Source organism: Sardina pilchardus, chromosome 6, assembly GCF_963854185.1.
Source record: "Sardina pilchardus chromosome 6, fSarPil1.1, whole genome shotgun sequence".
NCBI lineage: Eukaryota > Metazoa > Chordata > Actinopteri > Clupeiformes > Clupeidae > Sardina > Sardina pilchardus.
In genome coordinates this window covers 26,774,788-26,789,412 of record NC_084999.1, presented here as the reverse complement: position 1 = coordinate 26,789,412, position 14,625 = coordinate 26,774,788, and the positions used below count along the sequence as shown (strand labels likewise).

Below are 14,625 nucleotides of genomic sequence, written 5' to 3'. Positions count from 1 at the left end.
CTTATCATGGATTATGGCAGGGAGTTCTTTGACATGATTCTTGTGAAATATGCCCTGCTATGGCATTTTGAAATTAAAACTTTGGGAGTGTCATTGATGAGTCAATTCATTGATGAGATATATGAATTGGAGAGAAGTAGCCAATACACGAGGCATTAACATTATTATCAAATAATTGTTATTTTAAAATACTAATGGTTGGTATTTCACAATAGAACAAAGATATATCATTACGTCAGTTCAAACCTATTACAACATCAGGGTCTATAGATTGCTACTTGTGGAACTTGTAGAGGCTCTCTGGTCATGGTTTAGACTGGGAGGGAGCTAATAGAGCGATTTCATTGATTCAACAACATGGCATTAGAGTAGCCTAACCCCTGTGTCCTCTGTCACACTGGCCTTGGGTCAAGGTCAGCGAGGTTTGAGGAATCCGGTGTGAACAGTACAGTATGCCGGGTGACTATAGTTCAGGTCAATGACCCCCAGGAGCTCCACAGGAGTTACACAGGCTCAGATAACTCAACTGTGGAACACATTTTTGTAAAGGTATGTAAAGGAAGTATTTGGAAAGGGAAGTGGTCTTACGAACACAAAGTGAGAGCTAAACAAATTAGAATTGAAGGGGAAAAAAATGTGTTCTTGCCTCGATCTAAAAAGAAATCCACTCAAATGCAAAATATGAGGGAGAATTCCACAACATAAAAAAATTACAACAGTTTAAAGAGTGAAATGTGCTCAACAGTCTGCCCTTGAGGTATTTTCCCTGCAGTTAACCACAAGTGAACCCTGTCATCTGCAGTGTGAAGGCCAGGGTTTTATTTTTACTATCAACCGCTTGATAAGCGGCTGTCCTCGGTGTCTGTCTCAGACTTACTCCTTACTCAATAAAACCCAGCGCCCTTATCAGATTTGCTCATAACCCACAGCCTTTCATGGAAGTCACATCCACTCTCTTTCCCTCTATAGAGTTGTATTGGGAGTCCCCCATTCATCCATTTTCAAAGCACTTGGTACATTGGGGTACTTTAATGATCTTAAACCAAACAAAAGGGTCATGCTTATAGACAATTAAAGCTGAATTAAATGTCCTGAAATATGTCACCGTTTTATAAGTGAACAAATGAGACCTTGACTAATCCATGACTGGGTCATTTCCTATATTACTCGTATGCCCTGTTTATGACCTGATGACCTTGACCTCCTCTTTGAACAGGTGGACAGGAAGAACAGTGAGGTAATGTTTCAGACCAGAAAATAAGGAGTAAGTGAATCAGATACAAATACTTTCCAATGTGCAATAAATGTGCTTACATTAGTAAGGATTCATTCATAACATCATTCCTTTAATACAGGGCTAATTAAAGTTTGTCAAGAATTTTTTTTCAACGGTTTACTGGTTTCCTTTAATGTCTTTTATTAAATCTAAAGCCCAAACACAAGGCTTCATAATTATCAGATCAGAAAAATATTCAACACATTTCATTCTTGATTAGCCTTACATCTCAACTCACTCAACAAACTTAACAGCCCCAATACAACTTCCTTCATATTCCTGAAAGTAATGAGTATAAAAATGACTGGATGGGTTTGAGATGTTAGACATGGTTTGGATGATTGGGAAAACAACACAATTGGATGACTTAACTAAACCACCCCAACATATAATCATTTACTTTTATGTATTTATATACAGTAGGCCCCAAACACAAGGCTTCATAATTATCAGATCAGAAAAATATTCAACACATTTCATTCTTGATTAGCCTTACATCTCAAACAATGTCCCACAAAAGTTTGGATTAGTTTGAAATTGAGTACTAAATACTAAACATGCATAATTCTCTGTGATCATGCCGAGAAGATGGACATGGTTGAGGAATCGTAGGCATAGGGGAGGCGTTCAATTCCTCAGGCTATATAGGGCAGTTCTCAAAGTGAAGTCCAGGGGTCTAACTGCGGCCCGTGCCAAGGGGTCCGCAAAATAATTTGCTTTAAATCATGAAGCTCTGGTATCATTTCAGATCATGACCCTTTTCACCAATAAAACAACCACATTAACTTGAATCGCTTCACTCATGTCACAAAAAACCCTTTCTATTGCTGGTTAGCTTGGCTTTATTTGCTGATGAACGTGGAGAAATTGAGTCCTCACCGTGAAGTGATGCAAGATTCAAAGTTGACAAAAGACCAAGTTAACAAGCTGGTCATTTCCGAGAATACTAATGGCATGCATAATTGATATGATTATGGGAATAGAAACGTCTCCCCCACAAGGGCTAGTTTGAAAACGTTAGGGATTCCCTTGGCCAATCAACAATCAAGCCTATTTCACAGCATGGCGCAAAGTTCAACTGCATTGATGTGATCTGATACCAAACATTGCACAAATGCACAGTCCTAATTTCAATGCTATAGGGATGGAAAAAAATTATGTTGACACAGCATCTTCCCATACTCTTTGATTGTGAAAGTGCATGACTGTTATTTTAGCATGATACCTTCTCCTATGTAAAGATAACTCAAGCCTGCTACTTGCAGGTCTCTCCCCGTCCAATAAAGCCATTTGCTTATCAGACTCAAGCCTCTGTGCTAGGCACAGAAAAGATAAGAAACCAGGGCACCTTAGTGTGATCATAAAAATGGGAAAAACAAGTTATTTAATACCTTGATTAATTAAATAAATCAATGTGATCATGTATTAGTTCATTAGTGTGGAAAAAATGATCATCTCTAGGCCTCGTCTGTTTTCCCCTTCTAACATTTAGATAAAAATGTTAACAAATATTGTAAATAGTCCCTGATACTTTTAAGACTCAATCTACTATGATAATAGGCCTATATCTATTCAACATGTTTGGCTGAAAATCAAACTAACCACGGCACACTATTTTATTGAGAGTTAGCTGACAGTATGTTTAAACTCTACAGAACCTCTTCAGGTCCACTTATCAAAACAATGGAGCTGATGTTTTCATGTGGGCATTATTTATTTGGTAGGCTAGGATGAACTCAACAAACTCAGCTGCCCCTTCATTTAATACAACTTCATTCATATTCCTGAAAGTAATGAGTAGAAACATGACTGGATGGGTTTGAGATGTTAGACATGATTTGGATGATTGGGAAAACAACACAATTGGGTGACATACAAATCACCCCAACATATTGTCATTTACTTTTATGTATACATTTATATTCATAGGCTGATTGGCTGACTGGAATAAATAGTTGCCATAGTTAGGCACTATTATATATTCTAAACAAATGTGTTATTTATTTATTTAGACACATTCCTTTATGGATAGGTCTACTTAAATTCCATAACTAAATGTGAGGCAAAAAATATAGAACTACCAAAACTATCAACAGCTCATTATTTCTGAGTGGTGTCGACAGGCACCATCTCGGAAAGATTAGCTGAGTTCGTTGACCCAGGACGTGTTTGTTTTGGCTTCCCGCCAGGTGCAAGGTGTGAGCTGGCTGTAGGCCTAGTCACTGTATCAACTTAATTATAGTCACAGTCCTTGGTAGCTTGGTACTGCCTGCGGGGATGACCAAGAGGAAGATATAAAACTAACCCTCACCTCCGCCCTGGAGCAAGATCATCTGGTAATGGGCATTCATTGAGAAACTCTTATCACTCTTGAACGAAATCAATGGTTAAACAACGGGTTGTTTTTCTGAGACTGAGATTACTATTTGAGGTCAAGGTTCACAACTCATGAGTATAAATTGGCCTGGTGTAGTGGAAAACGACAGTTAACAGCAGGTGCGCAACTGCCAGTCCAACGGAGAGAATTCCCCCGTGACCAAAACGGTCGGTGGTGTAGGCTACATTGTTTGCGAAGTATTTGATGCAGAGGTTTTGTTGTTTTTCGCTTCAAAGGAATGGAGTACGACTGCCACTGCACAGAGGACAACATACAGCCAAACGCTATTCTTTTTAACATCCTCAGCCGAACGGATAATGCGCCTGTTGACAACAATCTAAATTACACTTTTTCGCCGCGCAGATGTCACTGCGACATGCGAAGGACAGTGTGTTTGAGAACACCGGGCGACACCTGTAAAACGGCCTCGGACGTGCTAGTCAAAACCATCAACTTCATGAAGAGTTTGCCAGCTTTCCATCAGCTTCCATCAAAGGATCAACTTGCACTCCTCCGGGGTTGCTGGGCGCCATTGTTCATTCTTGGTTTGGCTCAGGAGAGGGTGAGCTTCGACGTTACAGATACCCCCGCGGCCAGCATGCTGAAACGAATCCTGCTCAACTGTCACGAAGACACAAGTATGCAGAGAGAGCAGCCCACTCTGGCTGGGGTTAACACGCTCAAGTCCTGCCTGAAGAAATTCTGGAGTCTCGATCTGAGTCCAAAGGAGTATGCTTACCTTAAAGGCACCATGATATTTAATCCTGGTATGTATCCCCATTCCACATTCATTCACTTGTCCACTCACTCTGATCTAAATACTATACATTAATTATCATTAATTAAATGAGTTGATTGATGACATAGGCTTAACCACTGTCCCAAGTAGATGTATATTCAATCTGGTATAGGCTACTGATGGCTGTCTTTCTTTGACTGACTGGTATTTTGGTTGTCTCTTTAAACAGATATTCCTGACCTGACAGCCACCCTGTTCATTGAGGGCCTACAGCAGCAGGCCCAGCATGCACTGAGAGAAGTCCTTTTTCCACTTCATCCCAACGACAGGGGACGCTTTGCTCGCATCCTTTTGACGGCCTCTTCTCTGAACGCCATCACCCCCAGTCTCATCACAGAACTCTTCTTCAGGCCCGTGATAGGCCAGACAGACCTTCTAGAACTGTTAACTGAAATGCTTTTCAGCAAATAACTGCGTTGTTTCTTTCCTTTCTTATAAGAAATTTGTAGTTTTCTTTGAGCAAATGTCTCAATTTTCTGAGACAACAATGAGCACTATTTTGTGTGCTTTACTTGAAGGCATGTTGGATGCACAGACAGGACTTTGCTTTAGTAAAAGAAAGTTGAATTTGGTTAACCCGTAATATCTACAAATCTACAAATACAACATATTTAAAATTGTTTACAGTCTCGGGACAAACAGGAATTGTACATGACATGTTACAGTTACATGTGCACAGATTTTTTTATGTTCAGCATTGTCCCACAGAGATTTTGATCAGTGTGCAACATGAATGAGTTGGGAAGATATTGGTGTCCCAACTGTGCATGAAGTGTAAATAGCCTATGTGAGATTCCGGTATCCAAATTGTTTTGGAATAAACCATATATTTTTTATTGTAATCTTTCTAGTGTGTGTTTTGGCAAACTGGCAAGACCAAATAAGTGGGTGTAGTGTAACTAATATTTAAAATAGCTACAGAACATCTGGATAATATCATAACATAATTCATGACAGTGAAAATCATGGAGAAGATCAAAACGGAAAAAAAATATCATAAAAGGGAACCATCACTAAATTTAAAAAAAAAAAAAACATTTTCTATTAAAGAGCATTCTTCATCAACGCAAACTGCCATTTAGGCAGATCCACCACCAAACGCATTCCTTAACAATTCCAAGTTTTTCTATGGATCAATTGTAATAATGGAAATAGTCATTATTTAAATACATCAGGTGACTTGAATGATAAGAATGATGCACTCTTAAAACAAAAGGTTGTTTGGGGTGCTATATAGAACCAAGAAGACTTTAACTAACCCTTAGAGGTTCCTTTGATGGAACCTTCAAAATGGTTCAAAGAACCATTTAGGGCTGCCATATGAAGCATGGTTTTTGGTTCTTTTATTCTAAGAGTGTGTGTGATGGGCCGAAACGCGTGAAGTAAGAGCCCTTGAAGGGCTTAAATGATTGCACTAAAAACATTCAGATGCACTTCATATCACCAGAATGAAAGATTTTGACTCCTGATCCACCGGCAACACCTCAGTGTGTCAGACATGACATCACCTGCACAGGTGGACTTTGAGAGGCCTTTGTTAGTGTACAATCAGCGGGTGCATGGCACCACCTGCGCTGGCGGTGATTATTCAGGGTGAGTGGCCCCTCCGCCTCCCCCCCACGTGGTGACGGTGAGCGGTGAACGACCTGCCGGCCATCGACCGTCCGACTCAGCGAGGGGGAGCTTCCTGACGTGACCTCCAGACGACTTGCACAACCTGCATCACTCAGCTCCTCCTCACCTCGTCCTGTCCAAAATGCACAGTGGAAAAACAAGCTTTCCCCTCACTCACCTGGGTCATCCAATCCTTCAGGGCTTTGTCAAGCAGGTTATTTGACGGACAGGGATTTACAATTACAACGCCTTACTCTCTCAGTCTACACACACACACACACACACACACACACACACACACACACACACACACACACAAGGATAAGCATTAATTCTTTAAGATAAGAAAGGGGTGGCATGACAGGTTTTTAGAGTGGCACTGTCATGATGTTGGCAACAACAATTTTTGTACGCTGTCGCTCAACTGGAAACACGACATGCTTTGCCTGGAAAATCAGGACTGCAGGCATATGGGTTCCATGTTTATTAGCCTACAACTCATGAGTGCCTCTTTTTTTATCAGAACAAGCACAAACTTGCAAATGCTACAAGGCAAGCTTTGTTTAGGAGAGCAGCAAGCAGAGCAGTTGTACCTCCCTATGAGCAAGAGATGAGGTAGATCAACTCCATGAAATCAAGTTCTGCTTGTCGCTAAATTACTTCAGTCGCAGTAATGACAGCGTGTTGAAAAATTGCCAAATATAGTATAGTAAATAAATAGTGCGCAGATCATTCAAACAGGCAAGATATCTAATTACAGACTACCTTCCCTGTAATGATTGATAATAGAAACTCTATCACCCCCTTGTGGTTCACTGATGCCGTGCTACAGTCAACAAAGTAGTGTTTGTGACAGGACAAAAGAAGAAAAACTTCATCAATCATGTCTCCACCGTACTGCTAATCCTGAAATGCCCCTGGCCCTGGAGGCATTAGGCTTGGTGTGAAACAGTGATTTTTTTTTTCAATGTCAGACTGTAGGGCTCCTGGATAGACCAAACCACTGGAGCTGAACAAAACGGCTGAGAGTCAGAGAAAACACTGATAAGCACTATATGTGTCAGTCACCCAAGGCTTAAACCACTCAAACATTTCTTATGTCACATGATTTTGATGGGACTTTTGTGTGAGTTGAGCTCCTTCAGCTGCTGTGATTAAGTGGGAAAACTGTGCACAGGTCCGTAAAACAGAACACTGAAAGACTGAACAAAGCTGTTTTGTGGCACTGGATACTTTTTCTTTCTCTTAAATAGCACTTCTCCTTTGCAACGAGGCTCTGGCTTGCTCAGAAAACAGAGGGATTTAATTTCCTTTCTTGAGTCAAACCAGTCAAACGAGTTCACCACGCTATGACCTGGGGTTGGGAATGGGAGGAGGTTGACACCATTACATTCTAGCACAGCAAGATGTCAACACTCACAAGACAGACAGAAAACCTGCTGAAAAAAAGTCATAAACGCCTATATATGTGTATATGTATGCATGTACAGAGTATGTGTGTGTGTGTGTGTGTGTATATATATATACGGTATATGTTGGTATACACACACACGCGCACACACACACACACACACACACACACTTCATTCAGATAGGATAATGGAGATTGACAGGAAGTGAGTGGGAGAGAGAGGATGGGATGAGATTGGGAAATAACCGTGGGTCTGCAGGTAAAGTCACATTCAAGCACAGATTGGCTGTTATGACAGAATGGAGAAAGTAGGAGAGTGGACAAGTATGCTGCCATGTTTCCAATGACATGTTGGCCCTTTGCCATGTGTTGAGGTGACAAGGTGTGGACTTGTTCATGTTAGCACCTTAGTTGATTGTGCTAATGTTCTCTCATTATGTTGTCATTTTCAAAATAGGGCAAAGAATCTACCAAAGAGAAGTGACAATGACCAAAAATATTAGTAACTAGCCATTCTCAATCAATAGAACACAACCCCCAATTCATCAGCCCTATTTGTAGTCCTGTGAAATGCGTTCATGATCCTATACAGACAGACCCCAGGAGCACAAAAAATAGGACTACACATCATAAGGGATATCCCCTTTATTTGATAAAAAATAAAACTATGAATTGCCTTTTTTTTCCAAAAGTGTCCATGTTTCCCAGAGAAATAGGCTTGCAATTATACACGAGATGCCTACACATCTAAAGAAGCAACAATAACTGGAAGGCTGTAACACCTATGTACATATGGGACAGAGGCATGTAAAAATGCAGCGTGTACAAGCATGCACAGACACGCGCACACACACACGCGCACACACACACACACACACGCGCACACACACACACACACACACACGCGCACACATCCACACGCACACGCACACACACACGCGCACAATTTAGAGGAACAGGAGTCTAAGCAGGCCATAAATGACAGCACCTTCCTGTATTATAATCACTGGTATTAGATCGCATGAAATAATAATTAAAAAAAAGCTCTCAGCTATTATGGCACATAGTCTGTCATGATATTTACTACAATACCAAAGTAAAAGTAAACAAAGTTATTGGATACAAAAGCAAAAACAGACACAATAAAACAGGAGAAAGTTCCTCCTAATTTTTCCAGAAGGTCTCCAAGTGAAGTTTTCGAAATGGCGGTGGCACTCAGATTTGGTTGCTCTGAGAGAGGAGGGCAATGAGGCCAAAGCTCCTAGTCCATTGCTTCAGGGCAAGTCTCCTCAGTCACGGTGCTCAGGCAACCACCAATATCACTGACATTTAACATCTTCTAGCAGCGACGAGCAACAACAACATCAACAAACAAACAAAGTGTCCAGATGGACAGTGAAGCGGCCGGGGGAGGGAGGGGGGGAGGTGGGGGGTTGGTTTAGACACGTACAGGTGAGGCAGTGTTTTCCACTCCCGCTGAAATGCCTGGGAGCGTCAGAGGACGGAGTGGCGCTGGCTCAGGGCGAATGCAGCAGGGGGGCCCCGGAGAAGTCTGTGTCTTGGGAGGTGGGGGAGTAGACAGTGGCCGAACTGGAGGAGTAGGCTGTGAGAGGAGACAGAGCGAAGATGGATGGCCTGTTAAGCAATCTGTGGTATGCACTTAGCACACGCGCACCTACAGCAGCAAGAAGCCCATGCTCTTAGCACCATGAGATGCCCTTTAAACACCACGGCATGTGCGGCCAACAAAGTCAACAAGAATCATGACGAATCGTCAAATTATAATAACAAACTAAACTCAATTACCTCCATTGAGACGTCATACATTAAATGAATCATGATGAATCGTCAAATTACAATAACAAACTCAATTTGATTGTCCCCATTAAAACATCACACATTAAATAAATTGAGCCTGCAAAAAAGAAGCCACACAAATAGTAGACATATCAGTGAATGCATGGTCTTGTTTATGGTCCCCACGGGTATGGCACACGAAGCTAGTGGAGGGGGCTCCTGGTTCAGTTAACAAGGTACTTTTGAGACATTTCCAAGCTTTAAAACCCCAACCACCTGATCACAATACCACTCCATGAAAAAAAACCTTCCATTATTCCTGGCATTAAACCACATAGCTGTACAGCAGAAGAGAGTCTTTGGGGCGTCATTGAGGTGTAACTCAAGAAGATTAATTGATTGCATAATAATATGAGTAGTCATCTGAGTAGGGGTGGAGAATGAACACTGTCCACTCTGGGGCATTGGACCCCTGTTTGGGAGAGAGGGAGAGAGAGACGAAGTGCTCCAGGTGAACTGCTGAAAGACGAGACCGCGTACACCACAGCCAAAGAAACGGGCTTAGTGCGGCAAACAAAAAATGGGGGCTGCGAGGGGGGTGGAGGAGGCGCGATGGATGGCCGCTCAGGGCCACAATGCTGTTGTTCTCGGGGAGAGAAAGGAGGAAAAGAATGCGCAGGTATTCTCCCGTGAAAGAGAGGGATCAAAGCCAGGAATGCCAACGGAGAGGAGGAGATGGAAGGTGAGAAAACCCCTGAAGCTGGCAATGCCACAATGGGGCACTGATGAAGAGCGCTACCGTGCTCGCCCGCGTCACGACTTAATGCGCCGCGGTGGCGAATGCCTATAACTCCGCTTGATTAATGCCCCCTCCACCAGATGTAATGATCGTACGTCACACGGTGGTTAATAGCACAACCCTCTCACATGTCCCAAGAGGGACTGGGACCCTAACCCACTGGGGCCAGGAGATGGTAATGAAGGAGGTTGCAGGAACACAGAGCAAGCATGTATGTGGGACATTGGTTGTTAGGGAGGACTGAGAGCATTAGGGACTAGCAGGAAAAGGAAAAAATGTTGGAAATTAACACAGATGTGACTACCTCGGTCATTCAGAAAGTGCTGAAGTTACAAGGTAAAAACAAACATCTCTTCAAACACTTCTGTTAAAGTCCTTCGGAGAGAACGTGAGAAAGTGACTTAATTTCACTTTATTTGAGTGAAAATGATTTGAATGGGTACTTACTTCGCCCACTGTGGATCCTCATTCTGCGCGCAAGTTCGTCTGATTTTGTCAGGTCGGACACTTTCACCTCAGGTTCAACTACAAACAACAAAAGTAGTAAGACAATGAATGAGGATACTTACAAACACCACACAGGACATCTGTTACCGACATTTAAAATGCAATCAGTGTTTGCGCTTGATTTTGCATTTATGTTTCAATTCAGTAGTCAGAGTCAGTAGAGACTCTGGTCCAAAACAACATACATTATATTCTAATAATTTTGCTTGGGGGACATGGCTGTTCCCTATTTGTTTGTTTCCAGTTTTCAGAGCCTGGGCTACCTACCAATACCGTTTCTTTTTTTTTACAGTGTACTCATTGGATGGGCAGCAAATCATTAAGAGCTTGTTTACTGAATGTGACAAATAAATGTTATGGGCTTGAAGTGGCATGTAATCATTGAGTGCACCTTTTAATATATTGCTTCCTTTATTGCTTAGAGCAATGTAGAAGCTAATATCCTGCACTGAAGTACCACTACCTACCAGGATGGTGACATGAGGTCGGAATACAACTTTAAAGCAGGAAGTAATTACATGCTTAATTTGGCATAATGCTCAGTTAATTAGTAGAAACTGGAAAGTGACTGAAACGTATTTGCCCACACTTGTTAGGCTACAAGCGTCATGTTGTAAGATGTTTAGAAAAGGATGTAAGCAGATATGGGATCATATGTCTTACAACTGCTCAAGGTGAGGGTCATTGTTTCGTGGCCGCTGTCGGGCAGGGTGCCATCCCTTTGTCCGTTTGGGTGCAGCAGTGCATCCTGGGAACTGGAGTCTTTGTTCCTGCCGAAAGAGTACTTGTTCTTGGCCTTGCGGGTGCTGATGCGGATGACCCCGTGCACCAGCCGGCACTCGGCCTCCTGCTCCTCCAGGTTGTAGTCCTGGGCGATGCTGTAGATGAGGTCGCTGATCTCGTTGGTCTTGCGCGAGAAGGACGAGTCGGACGTGCACTTGGCCAGCTGCTCGATCTGGTGGAGCTTGTACAGGTCCAGCAGCTTCTTGGTGATGAGCGAGTCGATGTCCGCCTTGCTGTCGTCAATGTCGTCCAGGTCCAGGTCCTCCCTGGAGTAGTTGCTGGAGGGTCGCTCCTTCTGCCCGCCACTCTTCGCCGCCGAGTTGTTGCGCTTGGCGGGCCCTGGCTGGTAGTGGACCTTCTTGCCGGCGATGCGCACGTCCTTGTAGCGGAAGCTGTCCGAGTTGGGCAGCTCGCGTTCGGACTTGCGGGCCTCCAGGGGGATGCCGCAGGTGGGGTTGGTCAAGGCCATGCCGTTGCCGTTGCCGTTGCCCAGCGGTCGGCTCTCGGCCTCGCCGGACTTGGCCGACGGCGGGTTGTCCGTGGAGCTCTCGTTGTGGACGGGCAGGCAGGGCTCGCGTGTGCCGTAGAAGCCGCAGGTGAGGATGCAGCAGATGAGCGCCTTGCAGCCGCTCCAGCCCAGGGACGCGCAGGAGCCGCAGGCCGGCGGGACGCCCTGCGCCGCGTCCGCCGACCCCGGGATGAAGCCGATGGTCTCCGAGCCGCGGCCGTTGGTGTGGCGCGAGTGGCTCTTGCGGCCCTCGCTCTGGCTGCGAGGGTGCTGATTGTGACTGTGGTTGTGGTTGTGGTGGTGACTGTGGTTGTTGTGGCTGCTGCTGCTGCTGTGGTGGTGGTGGTGGTTGCTGCCGCCACCACCGCTGCTGAGGAGGTTGTTGTTGCCGTGGTGCTCGCGGGGGGAGTCCTGGCCAGTGCCACTGTCGCGCGAGCAGCTGCGGCTGTGCCGGTAGCTGTCGGCCTTGGTGCGTGACGTGTGGTGGGAGGGGGGCTTGTGATTGGCCCCCATGCTGTGGCCAGGCATGCCTCACCACATCCAGGGCCTGGAGAGAAGAACAAAGAGTTTCACGCCATGTCACCATTTGCCCAGCAAAATGTTTTGGAGACTGTTTGGAGACTGTTTTGGCATCAGTGGAAAACTGAACTGAAACCCACTAATCTATTCTCATGCAAATCGCCCAGTATCGAAACAGTCTCCCCAATAAGAATGTAAATCAAGCATCATAGCTAGTTCTCACAGTAAACTACTCAACTAAACTATTGAGATCCCCTGGTCCAACAACACAAACAAACTGAAAGGATATATCCTAGACAAATAGACCTACTGAAATACAGTAAAAGAAAGAGCACCCAACCCTGCATTTTTAGGCTTCTGCCTACTATTTGTGTTTTGTGCTAATTTGACCTAAACAAAGACAGCACACAGTTGAAAATACACCTGATGAGGACATAATTGGCATAGCTTGCACAAAAATTTTACTTGGACAAATCTAAATGAACTGCAAGTTTCAGAAGGTAGTAAGAAATGTCTACAATAGCAATTGACTGCAGAAGATGGCACTGAAAAGTGAGTGCATAGAAGCACATAGCTAAAGACACACACAAACTCCAAGAACCAATCTCTTTGATTTTACTGTAATTTGACACCTTTTTTCAAACAAAAACCCAGTGCCCTGCTCAGCCATGGGAGTATGTGCGTGTGAAATATTAGGAGGGATGGCGTCTGTGCCTTTGTGCACCAGAGTACACCAGGTTAAGAGGAAGATTACTCCAATTATGAGTTGAACACAGCTGCTAGGGGATTTACGCAAGATGCATCAGACTGGTTACTTTAAGTTCTATTTTATGACAAAGAACTTTAGTGCGGAGTGTGCTGCATCACAGCCTCGGAGTGTTTTTATGCAGCCTATCCATGCCTAACGATGTTATGTCTAACTTACATGGCCTGTATCCAACCACTGCTTATGATGTATATCTCTGTATTACAAATCACCATTTAAAGATAATTGCTAAATGGATTAATGTAAAGATGAATATGTTACCATTGCAAAATATTGTGGCTATCTAAACTTAGGTGTTTTAAGACAAGAGGGAGGAGAAGCAAGCTTGCTGTGTTTACAGCTTAGTCACTCACTGTGAACAATGCTTGGAGTGTTATGATTGAGTTGTGCAGCTTCCATATATGAGTGACACATCACACAAATACAGGAAATACTGACCACAAATCTGACCCAGCTTCTTGAGGCAGGCAACAATTTAAGGAGTATTCAAACACAAATCAGTCTGGAATCCAAAGTTTTCACTGTTTGTCAATAGTAAATGACACTGGGTTAGTGAAACAATATACAGGCACTGGGCTACAAAAAGGGAATGCCTTCATATTGCATGAAAGTTGGTAGGATCATGTAAGGTAAATGCCAAAAGGACTCTGGATACGGCTGGATTGCAGGCATGTTTGAGCTGACTCGTAAATTTCTGGCCAAATAGTGCATAGATGACAACAGACGTGCTGTTCACCGTGGATCTCGTTGAACAGGCTGAACTCAAGACAGGCCTCAAAAACAAGCTAACCAACAAGTTTGAATTAATTGAATGAATTCAGTAAGAATGAAACAACTAAAAAAAAAGTTGCACTTGCTGGTTGTTTTGAAGTGGGTCAAACATTGCTTGAAGGCCTTCTCTAGGTTTTCTGACCTACAATCAAACTCTGACTTGACACTTAAGTTGATTAAGTTTGTCGAGTAAACTGACATTGATCATCAGGTCCTTGAAAGCGGAGTTGAAAAAGAAAAGCGAGCTCGATGAGACTCACACCACACGGCACAATTTTTTAAAATGGAAACTTACCACATAAGAACAAGTTCTCTCGTCTTCTGTTGTTGTTTCCCTTCGCGTCTTCTTTCACGGAAGTGAATTAGTTGCTGACTTGCCAGATCCAACAATATTAAACAGCATTAAGAGTGTCTTTCGCATACAAGTAGGCCTCCTTTTTTGAAAACTAAACAGAAACCGTACACATTCAGACAAAACAATCCACCGCCCAGCTTGGGCCAGATCGGTCTCGGTAAATTCCACAGTGTTACGCTCCCGCTCGCTCCCTCCCGAAGCCTACTCTACCTGCGGCTACAGGTAAATCGTACACCCACTCACAGGTAAGCAGTGACGTCACACATGTAACGGATATGGTTGCATGGTTGAGTGGGCAATTGCAAATCCTGCTGCCAATCCGTTGAATTGCAAATTCAAGAAA

At 43.6% G+C, this 14,625-nt stretch overlaps 2 protein-coding genes across 2 annotated transcripts; one reads left to right on the top strand and one right to left on the bottom strand.

Annotated features, from left to right (window-relative positions):
* Positions 1 to 3,642: 3,642 nt before the first annotated feature.
* On the top strand, positions 3,643 to 5,294 carry nr0b2a (nuclear receptor subfamily 0, group B, member 2a). Its single transcript, XM_062539242.1, has 2 exons — positions 3,643 to 4,420; positions 4,622 to 5,294. Exons 1-2 carry the CDS (start codon positions 3,892 to 3,894, stop codon positions 4,861 to 4,863), a joined length of 771 nt encoding a protein of 256 aa, XP_062395226.1. The 5' UTR covers positions 3,643 to 3,891; the 3' UTR covers positions 4,864 to 5,294.
* A 2,813-nt stretch (positions 5,295 to 8,107) lies between these two features.
* Positions 8,108 to 14,488, bottom strand: kdf1a (keratinocyte differentiation factor 1a). The gene is made up of 4 exons (XM_062539241.1): positions 14,223 to 14,488; positions 11,244 to 12,418; positions 10,521 to 10,598; positions 8,108 to 9,080 (listed from the first exon to the last, which is right to left on the bottom strand). The coding sequence occupies exons 2-4, from the start codon at positions 12,397 to 12,399 to the stop codon at positions 8,995 to 8,997; spliced, it is 1,320 nt and encodes a 439-aa protein (XP_062395225.1). The 5' UTR covers positions 12,400 to 12,418; positions 14,223 to 14,488; the 3' UTR covers positions 8,108 to 8,994.
* Between the last annotated feature and the right edge of the window lie 137 nt (positions 14,489 to 14,625).